Source organism: Notolabrus celidotus, chromosome 18 (assembly GCF_009762535.1).
Source record: "Notolabrus celidotus isolate fNotCel1 chromosome 18, fNotCel1.pri, whole genome shotgun sequence".
Classification (NCBI taxonomy): Eukaryota; Metazoa; Chordata; class Actinopteri; order Labriformes; family Labridae; genus Notolabrus; species Notolabrus celidotus.
The window spans coordinates 8,147,096-8,163,772 of NC_048289.1; the positions used below are offsets into that span (position 1 = coordinate 8,147,096).

Genomic DNA, 16,677 nt, shown 5'->3' on the forward strand with positions numbered 1-16,677 from the left:
GTAGGTCCTTACCTTTATTCTTAAGCTGAGACGTGCAAGTGTTGCTGTGCACTCCTCGAAAACCACTTTCTCTTTTCAAATCTTCTCTTTGATATTATTGAGTCAAGACTTTGATATCTAAAAAGTTCAAAACTACTTATTTGTCCCACAGGAGTTTACAGCGATCCTGGTTTAAGACTGTTTGATTGGCTTCAAACTTTTTGCCCTTCAGTTTCCGAAACAATCAACAAATTGAGAACTTAAGGAGAAATTAGAATAAGAGATGTAACCTTGATGTAACATTTCTGACAAGCTTTTAAGCCAAATCCAACAATAACTTTCTCTCAGACAATCTTGACATCGATCCTGCTGTACTGATTGTCGTTAGGAGATTCACAGAAATAACTTCAGCTGCTCCTGATGCTGTCCTGTGAACAACAGAGCAAGCTTTGCCAAACCCTGCAGCCTCTTCTGAGACTCAAAAAGACGTCAGAGAGACAAAATGCCAAAGGGAATTGTAGTTTTTTTCTATCTAGCAGTCTACCTTACAGCATGCAAATCATTCACCAAAATATGCCCAACAGTGCATGACTGGGAAAAATTAATATGTGAGCGCAGGTTTGGAACAGATGGTAGCAGTGGTTGAAGTCTCAGACTGTAAATGGGGAGCATACATGGGAGGTGTTATATGATAGAAACCAAAGGATAACGTTGTACTCAAATCTACTCATTGTTTAACCAAGTTTGGTTGTTATGGTTCCATGTTGGCTGATTTCCCAAACTTTTTTGAACCCTTCACAAAAACAACATTAACTCAAATAATGTAGCTTTGATACACAATACATGTTAAAGTTATTAAACATGGCCACAGTATAAAGCCTGAAATATAAAAACACATGGCTCCTACCTTGCAGCATAGCAGACGTGGTGTAATAGTTAAATGGGGCATTTTTAATCATGTATTTCTCAGCATCCAGTGATCCCAGTTTGTCCCCGACCAGAACAGACTTCCCTGTCCCGGCGTTTCCGACCAGCATGACGGGCCGACGGTGCTCCAGGAGGCGGTCCATGAAGTACCGAACTCGAATGGTCTCAGTGGTGTGGACCAGACAGGCCTGCATGTATCAAACAAAAAGCGTATGCATAAGAAAAACTGTTTTCAGTCTATTGATATCTAACCTGTTACTATAACATATTAATACACTTGAGGGCTTTAAGGCAGCCGTTCATGTTTACTTTGATTATAAACTTCTTTATAATTCCCTTCATTTGAATCTCAAAGTTCTGCACATGAAATTGAGAATTTTGTAGAAATGTCAATCACAAGGTCTGACTTTGGCAAACACTAGATTTCTGAGGCTAATACAAATATTAAGAGTCAAAACAATTATATTTCCCTTTTTGATAAAAGGAGTTAAAAATATTGTGTCATTGCTTTAAGATTGAAGCCAATACAGAATGTCCTTAAAACTGCATTCTTTCCACTGGCCAGCGTTCATTCTGGAGTCAGTGCTAACGCTCTGGTGCTGAGAGTCACTGTGTGTTTATGACAGCCAAAGTCAGATTAACGACACAGGACTACATACATTAAATAATACAAGAAGTATAATTGACTTTAAGACATTAAAGAAAATCAAGATATTTTAGTTGTACAGAGTTTATGGCCATAATTTGGGTAAAACCTGTGAGTGAATGATGATGCATAAGTAGTGGAGTAGTTCCGTGCTCCATGATAAAAAAAAAAAAAGGAAAGATTAATACAAGACAGTGAACAACATTTCTTTTGTACCGTGTAACAATGTAAAAATGAGAGTTATGAACTTGAACAAATTAATTTTAATCTGTGTAAACTTTGAGCTAGCTCACTTAAAAATGAACTTGGACAATACTGGCTTTCAGAAAATGTTAATTTAAGAATAATACAATTCATTTTATACATTAATAATCAGTGTAATTCCTCACTGAATCAGTGAACAGTTTAAAGTCTTAAACAGCCTGCTGTACCTGCAGAGGTGTATCTGTGTCCATCTCAAACTTAGGCACCATCTTGGACCAGGGTTCAAACTTCTTGCTCTCGGGGTCGATGTAGTAATCGAACACGGTACCCTGGGACGGGAACTTGATGGTTTTGAACTCGGCCACCCACCACTTGCTGAACTCCACTCTGTAGTCGACCAGCTGTTCTCACACAGAGACACACACAGAGACACAGAGGGGGAGCGGTCAATACTCTAAAATGACTTCCTGTGTGCATCTACTCCCCGTACAGTAGCTATGGATCTGTGCATTTGATTTACACTGGTGTGAGTACAGACCGCTGGACAAATAAACGGTGACAATGCAGAGATAGAGCCCAAGCAGCTGAAGGGGAGAAAATGAGAGATGGCAGGCCTATCTATCCATCTGTCTGATTCAGACAGTGCAGCAGCCTCATCACCTGCTGGCTGGCAGCCCCTCGCCTCCCTCTCCCCCCCCCCTGCCCTCCCTCAGTACCTGTCTCCTCTATTCACTACCAAGTCTCTATAGTCAATAAAACCACTTAGCATTTAAATGCATCTGTGATGGGAAAATAAAGTGGAGTACATTTGTAGCGAGAGGAGAGCAGTTTTATCCCATAACTTAGATGGAAGCCGTTACTGTATGCAGCTAACTGGATTGCTTAGCAGCTACTCACCGCCGCTCTCCAGCTGCTTTAAATTCAGCCAGCCTGTGTGATGTGAGCGGGAACAGAGTCCACTTCATTTTCAGATGGAGATCTCTCCCATTTCTTCCACTGGAAATAACTTTTTCAAATGACTTTTCATAAATAGAGACACAGAGCTGAGTTGCATAAGAACCATCAGGGCTTGAATAGCAGGAGAGGAATACCCAGAGTGCAGCTCTTTCAGGAGGTAGAAAAAAGAAATCATTTGGCTGTTACAGTCGTGTCCTATTCTTTTCCCCTTTTATGCAACCACTCAGAGAGCATCTCTCATGCCCAGAGGCCCCCGCAGTACCTGGTCCTGGAACATGGCCCCCCCAAAGGCCCAGACGGCGGCGAAGACAAAGTAGAGCTCGTAGAGTTCTTTGGCGCAGTCTGGTGGCGTGTTTTCCTGGGTCAGCAGACACTCTAGCAGGTAGCAAAGCATCTGGACCAGACTCTGCTCCGGGACGGGGATGATCTTCTTAAACCTGAGGACACAGAGACATGTTACATCACCGCTGACCTCAGCTAGTCGTTTCACTGTCAAAAAGGAAAAACACTGGAACATCTACAGGAAATAAAACACGATGCAAAGTAGTGATATGTTGGGCGTTTCTGAAAGATTACTGAGTAGTTTAAACTGTATTTAAATGCAAATATGTGCAATGACTTTTCTTAATAACCTCCTCACCCCTCTCACCAAACCCAAGCACCGAACCTGGGGGGACAGGGCCTTCTCTGTCGCTGCCCCCACCCTCTGGAACTCTCTCCCCCAACACCTCAGATTCTCTCCCTCACTCACCAAATTCAAATCCGGACTCAAAACACACCTATTTACAAAGGCTTTTAAACTATAATTGATTGATTTTTTTTCTTGTTTTGTTTTATTTTGCTGCCTTGCTTTTATTTGCTTTCTTCACTGTTCTCCTTTTGCTTCCTATTGTAAAATTGTATTTTCATGTAAAGCGCTTGGAGAACCTTTTAAAGCGCTTTTATAAATAAAATGTATTATTATTATTATTATTATTAATATTTGGTGTGCAATAATATCAAATGTGCACCTAAAATATACAACATGCAATAATATCTTAAGACAAGTCATAATACATAGCTAATTCTAACTATTCTGCACTTCCATACATACTTTATTATTACTTTATTTTATAATATTTTATTCATATCAATATCTTATTTTATTCCTTCTTCTATTCATATTTTGACTATCTTACATACTGTTTATAAGAGCTCTTCAAAGACAGAATTTCCCTCCCCTGGATAAATAAAATATTTCTGATTCTGATAATAGCTAAAATACCTACAACATCCCAGTAGATGCAATTCTTCTACAGTATTTTCCTTATATATATTTTAATTGGTAGGATATGTGTGCAGGGTGTGTGGCTGAATGTTTGAGTGCATATCAGCAATGTGTTTGGTATTCTTTAAGAAATGTGTAATAAATGCTGTTGCAAAATATGAAATATAATTAAAGGTATTCTGAACACTCGCCTGCACATTCACAGATCTGCCTCCCTGCAGATTATGTCCACATTTAACACACTGTATATAATTTGATTTTATTTATACTGTATATGCCGATTTCAAGTAGAATTTCGGTTTTTCTTTCTGTCTCTCTTCTGGTGTCATGGTTATTCTGTGTTCATTCATTTTTTGGTGCTATATTTGCTCCGATAACTCGCTGCTGTACCATCATGATTTCCCAGTGGGTATCAATATCAATACAATGTCCATCTATTTCTTGGACATGTTTGATGAATTACAATGTGAGATACCTCTGTTATTGTCAAAACAAGACCCTTAAAACTCAAATACCTTTCTGATATCTTGATGAATAAAGTTTTTTTTTATATGATGCTTTGGCAGAAATACTGCTTTACAAATCAGTAAACACGCTTTCCTTTCTCTCACTTATCTAACCTCCATCTTTTCAGATAAAGACCTGCAGAGTCAATGTTGCCAGTGAAAATTAAATACTAGCACCTTCTTGTATCTCTAATTATATTTGCCTGAACATTTGGTGAAGCCATTTGCCAGTTCTTTGACCTTTGAGATAATATGAGTCTAGTTCTCTGAGGGAAAGAACACAGAAATCATGCTCAGGGTAATATTTAAATGACCTGTGATGCATCAGATCTCCATGTTTGCTCTCATAAGTTCAAGATATGTGAAATTAAATTAATACATTTATAAATGTGGGTTCCTTTAAAATAGTAAAAATGTTGAATTATAGCTCAAACTTTTGTATTTTTGCAGAAAAAAATATTCTTTTCATAAAGCAAAGCAGAGTTACTTTAGAGATGTGGATGAGAAGTATCTAAGTATATCCTGTTATTATGGTAGGTGCACAGTGGTGCATTTTCTGTGTTTTTTTGGCACAACAGTGAGGACTAAATATTCCTCCTCTGCATCCTGTTGTTGTCTGTTCAGCTGCTGTGGTGATGGAGGTGTTGGAGGAGGCGAGTGGTCCTGTACAATAGGATGCAGGACGCCGTCCAGTTTTTCTGAGTCAGTCCTTGTTTGTGTCTGCCCACTTTAGCCCATCACCCCCCCTCCAAGTTATATCACACCCAAACATCCTGCGTCATCTGGACCGTAACGCAGCCAGAGCTGCTGAGGATATGAGTTACCTCATCCTGAGGGTGTCCAGGCAGGAGGGGAGGTACTTGTCAAACAGGATGGTCAGGTTGGCCTTCTCTGACTGGACCTCCCGTCTGTCGATCCAGCTGGAGACGGGCGGGTTCCAGCCCAGGTCTGCTGGGTTTATGTACAAGATACCTAGAAGGAGAAACAGAAAATAAACTTTGGCTGCTTTTCATTCGTGGTTCAACACTGAAATTAACAGTATCACAAGTCTTGAGCATGTAAATGGGGATCATACTGTACTCAACCACCAGTTTCTCCTTTTCCCCCAAAACACCCAGCATGAAATTATCCACACTTCTTTCTGTGCATTGACATGATTACAGTTCGTCCTTCTGAGTTTGTGATTACAGCTGCATGCATACCAACGGTCTGTTCTTCATGGCAACAGTCTATTATCAAGAAATAACAGACTGCTGCTTGGAAATGTTGCAATGTGAGGACTAATCAGAATCAAGTACTTGGCACAGCAGTGTGATGAAACATGAATATAAATGGGTTTTTTTAAACTTCAGAATAAGGTCAATCTGCAATTAGGGATGTATTGACATATCAGATGTTTATCAGTATCAGCTGATGCTCATCCTGTGGATAGATATCAACCTATCAATCAATATTTTGTCATTCACCGCCTGCAGCAGCTGATCTGTTGTGTGATTTCAGTCTGATGTTATAATCCAGTAAGCGTTTTGTTGCGGCTCACTGAGAGGTTTATGCTTTTGGAAACAAACAAGAAATTGGAAACTGGACTTGGTAGAAATCCAGTTGCTTTTTCGGATCAAGCTTTGAATTACTATGACCTGGATGACAGAGAACCTTCATAGACTTACTGTATATTTCACTACTTAAAAAAAAAAAAAAAAAGTGCAATTAATTTAACTGTAACATAACAGTGTCTATGTTTCAAGAAAGCAGTCATAGACAGTGTACATATCATATTTTGTTTGTGCTTTTCATTTTATGTGCTTCTCTGTTTACATCTGGATTGATGTTTGTTTTATCACTGTATTTATTATCACTCCAATGGAGGCAGATACATGTACGCACTTCAGTCCAGGATAAATTTCCCCACAGAGACAGTAAAGTATATTGCATCATGTCGTATCACATCCAGAATCCATAAATTTACTTTTTGACTCACCAGCCAAGTTGGCAGGTTGATGAAAAAAATCCCCCGACCAATCATTTCTTTACCAGACAAAATAATAGACGGTGTTTTTGCATCATAAACACACTCGTTTCAGAACTTTCACTGAGATATTAAGTTGCTATGTTGAATACAAACTTAAATAGGAGGCAGAATTTCTTAAACTTATCAGATGTTAATCACTTGAATTCTACTCAAAGCTGCACTATCAACTCCAGAAGCAAAGAGGGCCAGTCAGGAAAATCATTTGGGGATTGTGAGCTACAAAATGTTTTTTGTAAACTAACATCTACAAATAGCTCTGACACTAACCATCTAATATTTAATTGCAATGTAATAACCAAGTCATCTATGTTACTTTTCTCTCTACATACATTATAAATGTTGTGGTTGATAGCTTGTTGTGGCTGACAAAGTAAACAGTGTGAACTACCAGGTACACAAAATATACTACTCTGTTTACAGTGGCTAGTTCTCCATATTCTATTTAGTTTTGTACTCACAAAATCTGTAATCTGCTCATTATTGTGGTTCTCTCCCCCTCACACACACACACACACCACACACCACACACACACACACACACACACACACACACACCACACACACACACACACACACACACACACACACACACACACACACACACACACACACACACACACACACACCTCTTCTCTCTTGTGCCTTGTCTTTCTCTGTTCCTCCTCACTGTGTGTCATCTCTGTTGACTTTCTCCATCAGCAGTATGTTTTAAAGTTTAAATGTGTTTGATCAGTCTGAGATGTGCGAGGAGGAAGCTTAGTGTTATAGTCTTGGCGTATCAAAACCATCAAGACTAACTTATACGATCAGCTGGGCACAGTTAATGACAACAAAAGAAGATATAACAGGGCTTTTTAACCTTCTCTCTTCATCAGTAACAGGTCAATGATGTGCTGCAATGTGACGAGGTTGTTCATCAACATAAAAAAACAATGCTCTTCCCTTGTGAAGAGCATTAAATTGTTGGTGGTGGATACTGAGTGATGGGAGGATTAGGATTGTTTGGTTAATTAATTACTCTTTGGTTTGCAGTAAAAAAAAAAAAGTGTCAAAAAGATGTCAAAATAAACAATTGTTTGTATTCAGTTTGATTCTCCAGTCATGTCTCAAACAGCCTGAATCAACACTGTTTAATAAAATATGCATGTCTGAACTGACAACTGAAAAAACTAATGTGTGGGCTGAGTAGCCTACTGATAAAGTAATGACTTAACAGTTATGAATAAATTGAAGGAGCTCTTTATGGCTGCATTAGCAGCATGAAATGTAACATCTCTTATTTGAAGAACATTTATTTTAATACTTCAAATCTTATATAATATGAATTAATCTTAAAGAGGCTTTTGGGTTTTTAGAGGGCTAATTCAATGATTCTGCTTATTATGCTCCTGATAAATATATCACACGTTGTTTCTTCTGTCCTTTGATTGATTTGGTCTTTGTGTTGTGTTCTTGTCTTGCCCTTTTTATGATTGTCAGCCCCTTAGTCAGCCAGTGTTGTTTAATATTAACTTAATGAAAACCTGGATTGTACATACATTTATGTATTTCCTTTATTGGAGAAAATGATGAGACACAAGAAGAGAAAGCCTGCCCTACCTGCTCTGGAAACAGTGGCGGGGGTAGCAGTGCGGAGGTGGCTGATCTCAAACAGCAGCCTCATGGTCGGGTTCAGAGGGATACGCTCGTTACTGGCCAGAGTCAGAACCTGAAAGAAGGAGACGGCAGGTTTACATGTTGCTTATATTAAGTATTCATGTTGCGTTTTGCACAGCCTTCTCCTGGGTTATATCACCTGCTTCCCTCAGATACTTCCACTATTATTAGAATCGAATACACACTAATCTTGGAGCCCATGAGGACAATATATGCCTCTGGGATTCGTTGGCCAACTATGTGGGCATTCTGGTGAAGCTGATGCTTAAGAATAAACGATTCCCAGCCAAGACTTTCTTTTCTGCACGAAAAACAGTCTTTTCTTGGCACATTACGTCTCAATGAGGAGTGCCTGTTCTCTGTTTCTGGTGAGTCTCAGTTTCACTGTGTAAGTTCAAAAGATGCTTCAATATCCAGTGGTTAGAACAAATGGCTTCCAGAAAAGGCACTGCATTGTTTACAAAAGTGAAATAAATTGACATTAAATTCCTCCTTCCAGATATGTCTGAGAAATAGAGTGTCATTTCTTGGTGCATTACATCCCGGAGGAGCATCTATTCATCTGGTGAGTCTCAGTTTCACTGTAAATAGTAAGTTCCACATGTGATTTTCTTGTAATTAACGGGTCTTAAGTTTGCTGAAATAACAACATCATGATGCAGATTAGTCAAAAGTGAAAAGTCAAGCTTCTTCCGGTCTGTCCTCAAGAGGAGAAGAAAACTACTCAAATGTTTGTTGAATTGAGGTAAGATCCATTATTTCTGATGCATTCCAAGAAGTCAGGAAATCTGAACGCTGATTGTCTTTATTGACACAGCTTCAAGCAGATTTGTGTCTCAGTGTAAATGTTGTATCTAGAACAGATTGTTAGTTGTTCTTCATGCAGATATCTGTTTAGAGAAATAAATCATCCTCAGATTACCAACAATGGGAGCCTTGATCAGAGTTCCCACTCTTTTCCAGAGATCAATTTCCAGGACATTTCCAGTGATGATCAAGCTGGTATGACAGTCTAAATTTAGTTCCTAATTTAGTTCCTAAATAGTCTAATATGTTCCTCTCAATGGAAGTCTACATTGAAAGACATGTAGTCTATGGCTATCAATGAAATCATCTCTTACATACTTAAAAATTATGGCAAATTGATAATAGAATAATGCAACCACAGATGTACAGCACTTCACTTTATTAGTGCAACCAAGTAACAATGATTGGCAACATCTCAGCTTTCTCTTTTCCCAAAAAATATAAAATGAGCTAAGAAAAAATGCGATGTCTACAACGTGGAGTTTCTGTGCAGCTGTGTCGCTCTTCTTGTTCCGTTTGTTTTCACTATTGGGAGTTTGCACTCCTACTAGCTAGAGCAGGGGTTCTCAAACTTTTTGGAGCCAGGGACCCCTTACAGGTGAGAAAAATGTCCAAGGCCCCCTCATAATTGTAACACAGATTAAGCACATTAGTGATGTGTCATGATCAAAAGCTGCGGCTCTGAGAGCCGATGCTTTATAGTGAATCTGAAGAGCCGGCTCGCATCGAGAGAGAGCCATGCTGCAAATCATATGTGAGGAAATAGGATACAGTTGATGGAGGGGAGGCTGTGTATCCTGGCTACATCTGTTCCTTAAGAGAGAGTCTTCTTGAAGACCGGGCAAATACTCACTGAGAGGAGAAATCGGATCAGCCCATCCAAGCTGAGGCATCTGATTTTTCTAAATGTCAACCTGAGGACATTAATAATGTTGGCTCCAGTGTGGTTCTGTTTGCTTCAGTTTGGTTCTGGTTCTGTTTGCTATAGTTTGGTTCTGGTTCTGGTTCGGTTCTGGTTCGGTTCTGGTTCGGTTCTGGTTCGGTTCTGGTTCAGTTCTGGTACGGTTTGGTTCTGGTCAGGCTCGGGTCTGGTTCGGTTTTGGTTCAATTTTGGTTCGGTTCTGGTTCGGTTCTGGTTCGGTTATGGTTGGGTTTGCTTGAGTTTGGTTCTGGTTCTGTTTGCTTAAAATTTAGTTCTGGTTCTAACCCTAACCCTAGTCCTAACCCTAACCCAACCCTAACCCTAAAGGCTGATTTATACTTCTGCGTCTCCCCTACGCAGCAGGGGCTGACGCGGACATGAGCCCCACATACTTGTGCGTCGATGTGTCCGTGTAGCGCAGCAAACGCTTGAGGGCAGTGTGGTCTCTCTGATAGCCGGTCGCCTGCTTCCGGTCCTGCTACGATCTCTGTTTATTTTTCTACATCGATTCAGAGCGTGTTATGTTAATCTACAGCTGATACATGTTGCTGTTTATCATACAGACATGATTACATGAAGAATAGAGAGGAGGAGATGAAATACACGGCCGATGTGTGGCCGATGTCCGGGATCCCGGAAATGCTGTGAATGCGGGAAAGACAAAGCCGTCGAGCGGACCAATCACAGAGCTTGTGGTCCGCGTCGGCTCTACGCGTAGTTAAATTTTGGAGGAGGTGCACGTCAGCTACGTGCGTAGGCCTCTGCGTAGGTACTAACCCTAATCCTTACCCTAATCCTAACCCTAATCCTAACCCTAACACTTATCCCAACCCTAACCCTGACCCTAACCCTTACCCTAACCCTAACCCTAATCCCAACCCTAACCCTAATCCTGACCCTAACCCTAATCCCAACCCTACTCTAACCCTAATCCTAACCCTAACCCTAATCCTAATTCTAATCCTAACACTTACTCTAACACTAATCCTAACCCTAATCCTAATCCCAACCCTAACCCTAGTCCTAACCCTTATCCTAACCCTAACCCTAATCCTAACCATAACCCTAATCCTAACCCTAACCCTAATCCCAACCCTAACCCTAATCACAACCCTAACCCAAACCCTAATCCTAACCCTAACCCTAATCCTAACCCTAACCCTAGTCCTAACCCTAATCCTAACCCTAATCCTAACCCTAATCCTAACCCTAACCCTTATCCCAACCCTAACCCTAATCACAACCCTAACCCTAACCCTAACCCTAATCCTAACCCTAATCCTAACCCTAATCCTAACCCTAACCCTAATCCTAACCCTAACCCTAATCCTAACCCTAATCCTAATCACAACCCTAACCCTAACTCTAATCACAACCCTAACCCTAATCCTAACCCTAATCCTAACCCGAACCCTAATCCTAACCCGAACCCTAATCCTAACCCTAACCCTAACCCTAATCCCAACCCTAACCCTAACCCTAACCCCAACCAGTTTGGTTCTGGTTCTGTGCTAAAGTTTGGTTCTGGTTCTGGTTCTGTTTGCTTGAGTTTGGTTCTGGTTCTGTTTTCTTGAGTTTGGTTCTGGTTTGGTTCTGGTTTGGTTCTGGTTTGGTACTGGTAGGGTTCTGGTTCTGTTCTGTTCTAGTTTTGGTTAAGTTCTTGTTCGGTTCTGGTTCGGTTCTGGTATGGTTCTGGTTCGGTTTGGTTCGGGTCTGGTTCGGTTCTGATTGGGTTCGCTTAAGTTTGGTTCTGGTTCTGTTTGCTTGAGTTTGGTTCTGGTTCGGTTCTGGTTCGGTTTCGTTCTGGTTCTGTTCTGGTTCGGTTCGGTTTAATTTTGGTAAGGTTCTGGTTCGGTTCTGGTTCGGGTCTGGTTCGGTTTTGGTTCAATTTTGGTTCGGTTCTGGTTCGGTTCTGGTTCGGTTTTGGTTTGGTTCTGGTTCGGTTATGGTTGGGTTTGCCTGAGTTAGGTTCTGGTTCTGTTTGCTTAAAAATTAGTTCTGGTTCTAACCCTAACCCTAGTCCTAACCTTAACCCTAACCAAAACCTTAACCCTTACTCTAATCTCTAATCTAACCCTAATCCTAACCCTAATCCTAACCCGAACCCTAATCCTAACCCTAACCCTAATCCTAACCCCACACTAATCCCAACCCTAACCCTAACCCTAACCCCAACCAGTTTGGTTCTGGTTCTGTGCTAAAGTTTGGTTCTGGTTCTGGTTCTGTTTGCTTGAGTTTGGTTCTGTTTCTGTTTTCTTGAGTTTGGTTCTGGTTCGGTTCTGGTTCGGTACTGGTAGGGTTCTGGTTCTGTTCTGTTCTAGTTTTGGTTAAGTTCTTGTTCTGTTCTGGTTCGGTTCTGGTATGGTTCTGGTTCGGTTTGGTTCGGGTCTGGTTCGGTTCTGATTGGTTTCGCTTAAGTTTGGTTCTGGTTCTGTTTGCTTGAGTTTGGTTCTGGTTCGGTGCTGGTTCGGTTCTGGTTCGGTTCTGGTTCGGTTCTGGTACGGTTTCGTTCTGGTTCTGTTCTGGTTCGGGTGTGGTTCTGGTTCGGTTCTGGTTCAGTTTTGGTAAGGTTCTGGTTCGGTTCTGGTTCGGTTCTGGTTCGGGTCTGGTTCGGGTCTGGTTCGGTTTCGGTTCAATTTTGGTTCGGTTCTGGTTCGGTTCTGGTTCGGTTTTGGTTTGGTTCTGGTTCGGTTCTGGTTGGGTTTGCCTGAGTTAGGTTCTGGTTCTGTTCGCTTAAAATTTAGTTCTGGTTCTAACCCTAACCCTAGTCCTAACCTTAACCCTAACCCCAACCAGTTTGGTTCTGGTTCTGTTTGCTTGAGTTTGGTTCTGGTTCTGTTTTCTTGAGTTTGGTTCTGGTTCGGTACTGGTAGGGTTCTGGTTCTGTTCTGTTCTGGTTCTGGTTCTGGTTCGGTTCTGGTTCGGTTCTGGTTCGGTTCTGCTATGGTTCTGGTTCGGTTCTGGTTCGGTTCTGGTTCGGGTCTGGTTCAGTTCTGATTAGGTTCGCTTGAGTTTGGTTCTGGTTCTGTTCTGGTTCGGTTCGTGTCTGGTTCAAGTTCGGTTCTGGTTCAGTTTTGGAAAGGTTATGGTTCGGGTCTGGTTCGGTTTTGGTTCAATTTTGGTTCGGTTATGGTTCGGTTATGGTTCAGTTATGGTTGGGTTTGTTTGAGTTTGGTTCTGGTTCTGTTTGCTTAAAATTTAGTTCTGGTTCTAACCCTAACCCTAGTCGTAACCCTATCCCTAACCCAACCCTAACCGTAACTCTAATCCCAACCCTAACCCTAACCCTAATCCTAACCCTAATCCTAACCCTAACCCTAATCCCAACCCTAACCCTAATCCTGACCCTAACCCTAACCCTAATCCTTACCCTAATCCTTACCCTAATCCTAACCCTAATCCCAACCCTAACCCTAATCCTGACCTTAACCCTAAACCCTAACCCTAACACAACCCTAACCCTAACCCTAACCCTAACCCTAATCCTAACCCTTACTCTAACCCTAACCCTAACCCTAACCCTAACCTTAACCCTAACCCTAACCCTAACCCTAACCCTAACCCTAATCCTAACCCTTACTCTAACCCTAACCCTAACCCTAACCCTAACCCTAACCCTTACTCTAACCCTAACCCTAACCCTCTAACCCTAATCCTAACCCTAATCCCAACCCTACTCTAACCCTAACCCTTACTCTAACCCTAACCCTAACCCTAACCCTCTAACCCTAACCCTTACTCTAACCCTAACCTTAACCCTAACCCTAACCCTAACCCTAATCCTAACCCTAACCCTAACCCTAACCCTAATCCTAACCCTAATCCTAACCCTTACTCTAACCCTAATCCTAACCCTAACCCTAATCCTAACCCTAATCCCAACCCTAACCCTAATCACAACCCTAACCCTAACCCTTACTCTAACCCTAATCCTAACCCTAATCCTAATCCCAACCCTAACCCTAACCCTAATCCCAACCCTAAACCCTAACCCTAACACAACCCTAACCCTAACCCTAATCCTAACCCTAACCCTAACCCTAATCCTAACCCTAACCCTAATCCTAACCCTAATCCCAACCCTACTCTAACCCTAACCCTTACTCTAACCCTAATCCTAACCCTAACCCTAATCCTAACCCTAACCCTAGTCCCAACCCTACTCTAACCCTAATCCCAACCCTAACCCTAATCCTAACCACAACCCTAACTCTAACCCTAATCCTAATCACAACCCTAACCCTAATCCTAATCCTAACCCTAACCCTAACCCTGATCCTAACCCTAATCCCAACCCTACTCTAACCCTAACCCTTACTCTAACCCTAACCCTAATCCTAACCCTAACCCTAATCCTAACCCTAACCCTAGTCCCAACCCTACTCTAACCCTAATCCCAACCCTAACCCTAATCTTAACCACAACCCTAACTCTAACCCTAATCCTAATCACAACCCTAACCCTAATCCTAATCCTAACCCTAACCCTAATCCTAACCCTAACCCTAACCCTAATCCTAACCCTAATCCTAACCCTAACCCTAATCCCAACCCTAACCCTAATCCTGACCCTAACCCTAACCCTAATCCTTACCCTAATCCTTACCCTAATCCTAACCCTAATCCCAACCCTAACCCTAATCCTGACCCTAACACTAAACCCTAACCCTAGTCCCAACCCTACTCTAACCCTAATCCCAACCGTAACCCTAATCCTAACCACAACCCTAACTCTAACCCTAATCCTAATCACAACCCTAACCCTAATCCTAATCCTAACCCTAACCCTAATCCTAATCACAACCCTAACCCTAATCCTAATCCTAACCCTAATCCTAACCCTAACCCTAATCCCAACCCTAACCCTAATCCTGACCCTAACCCTAACCCTAATCCTTACCCTAATCCTTACCCTAATCCTAACCCTAATCCCAACCCTAATCCTAACCCAAACCATAATTCCAACCAAAATCCTAACCCTAACTCTAATCCTAACCCTACTCGAATCATAACCTAACCCTGGGTTAGGGTAAGAATGGTTTTGTAAAAGAATAAATGCACCAAATTGGTCAAGTATAAGTCTTCTCATAAAAACACTGTACGTAAGATGGTTTTCAACACAAACCATTAGTTTTTGCAAAGTTAAGGTAAAACATACAGCTACAAAAGATCCTAAATTAAGAGTCGTGCGGGAGTCGAAAGAGCCGGCTGTAGCAAGTAGCAAGACTCACATATCCCTTCGAGCCACCAAATGGTATTATAACAATGGTGTATGCTGTTTTGTAATGACACAGCACAATTTTATAATTTATTAGAAATGTATTCAAATTATTTCACAGACCCCCACGCTATGGTTCGCGGACCCCACTTTGAGAACAACTGAGCCAGAGTATGGTCATTGAGCTCTCAGCCTGCAGAGAAAGTTGTGAGGCACAGACCCCCAAGCTCTCTGCCCGACTCCACTGGTCACACTATAACTTAAATATAAGACTCTTTGAATCAAAAGAGCACTCTACAAGGTTCATGTACCATAAAACTAGACAATATACCCCCGTTTTCTGTGAATGCATGATTATGACCGAGTGAAGGAGAAAAGATGTGAAAAAAGTTGCGCAGTGTCGACGTCTTTTCCAGCACAGCATGCACTCAACTTTCAGTGAATGGGGATGTGTTTTGTTAATAGGGTCAGGTCGCACGCAGACATGTTGGAATAATTTTCCAGGACTATATGTGATTTTCCTGGACATTTTACTTTTTCTCCCATTTTCCAGGTGTTTCCCAGTACTGGAAAACTGGTCAACTGTTTTCCAGGTTTTCCAGGACGTGTGGGAACCCTGCTGGATGTCATTATGCTGGATTGTGTTCCTCCTTCTTATGCTATCCATACAAACTGTTTTTCCTGCAGACACCAAAGTCTGCTGAAACCTGATACTTGAATTCTACTCAGACTACCAAAGTACTACAAACAGAAACCAGAACACCTGCCAGACGAAGTTCAGACTTCCAAGAACAGATTTTCTGATTTGAATTCCTTTATGCACCGTAAATAAATATACTAGATGTAAATAGAGATTCCATGCACAGACACCAACATTCATCCTCTTGTCCACAGTACAAATAGGTGACTGCTCCGTCACAGCTGTGATGACTCAAAAACATCATCCTCTTCATATCTGAATACTGATCAAGTGGACAACACTCAGTGAAGTCATTTAGACACTGCATAAAAGGCATCCAATTCACACACACTCAGCTCACTCACACCTTGTTGTCATCCATGACTGTGTTGAGTGACTCGATCCACATCGGGTCAATGTCTCCATCCAGAACAATCCACTTTGGTCCATTATGGCTGACATTTGCAAGCTCTCGCAAGATATTAGAGAAGAGACCTGAAAAGAGAAGTTTTCATTCAAGATATTTGCTTCAGTTCACTGAAATCAGATGCTCTAAGCTAAGTGGTATGTACATATATACAGTCCATGCATTAATCACTTCATTTAGGGACTCACCATCTCTCCACTCTCTGGTTGATGGATTGATGATGCCAAACAGCTCGTCATTGGTCACAGCCTTCGGGTTAAGATCCATCCAGACAGGCCTGCGCTTCATGTTCTGATAAGTCCTCTGCAGTGATCTCAGCACCTGGCTCTTTCCTGTGCCCGCGTTGCCAATGACAAACACAGAGTGACGCACTGCCAGCAACTCCTCCAACTGCACCACCTATGAGATACACCCAAAGAGGAAATGCTGTATCAACATTCCTAGAAAGTGTGAG

The 16,677-nt window shown here is 41.6% G+C and overlaps 1 protein-coding gene across 1 annotated transcript in view; it reads right to left on the bottom strand.

Moving 5' to 3' along the window:
* The window catches only part of dnah9 (dynein, axonemal, heavy chain 9), a 229,109-nt gene that overhangs the window by 121,336 nt on the left and 91,096 nt on the right, over positions 1-16,677 (bottom strand). Inside the window, exons 38-44 of the mRNA XM_034707459.1 lie at positions 16,412-16,622; positions 16,164-16,291; positions 8,115-8,223; positions 5,311-5,458; positions 2,976-3,150; positions 1,984-2,157; positions 887-1,094 (exon numbers count right to left, since the gene is read on the bottom strand). Coding sequence (XP_034563350.1) covers positions 887-1,094; positions 1,984-2,157; positions 2,976-3,150; positions 5,311-5,458; positions 8,115-8,223; positions 16,164-16,291; positions 16,412-16,622 — 1,153 coding nt within the window. The remainder of the gene's footprint in view (positions 1-886; positions 1,095-1,983; positions 2,158-2,975; positions 3,151-5,310; positions 5,459-8,114; positions 8,224-16,163; positions 16,292-16,411; positions 16,623-16,677) is intronic.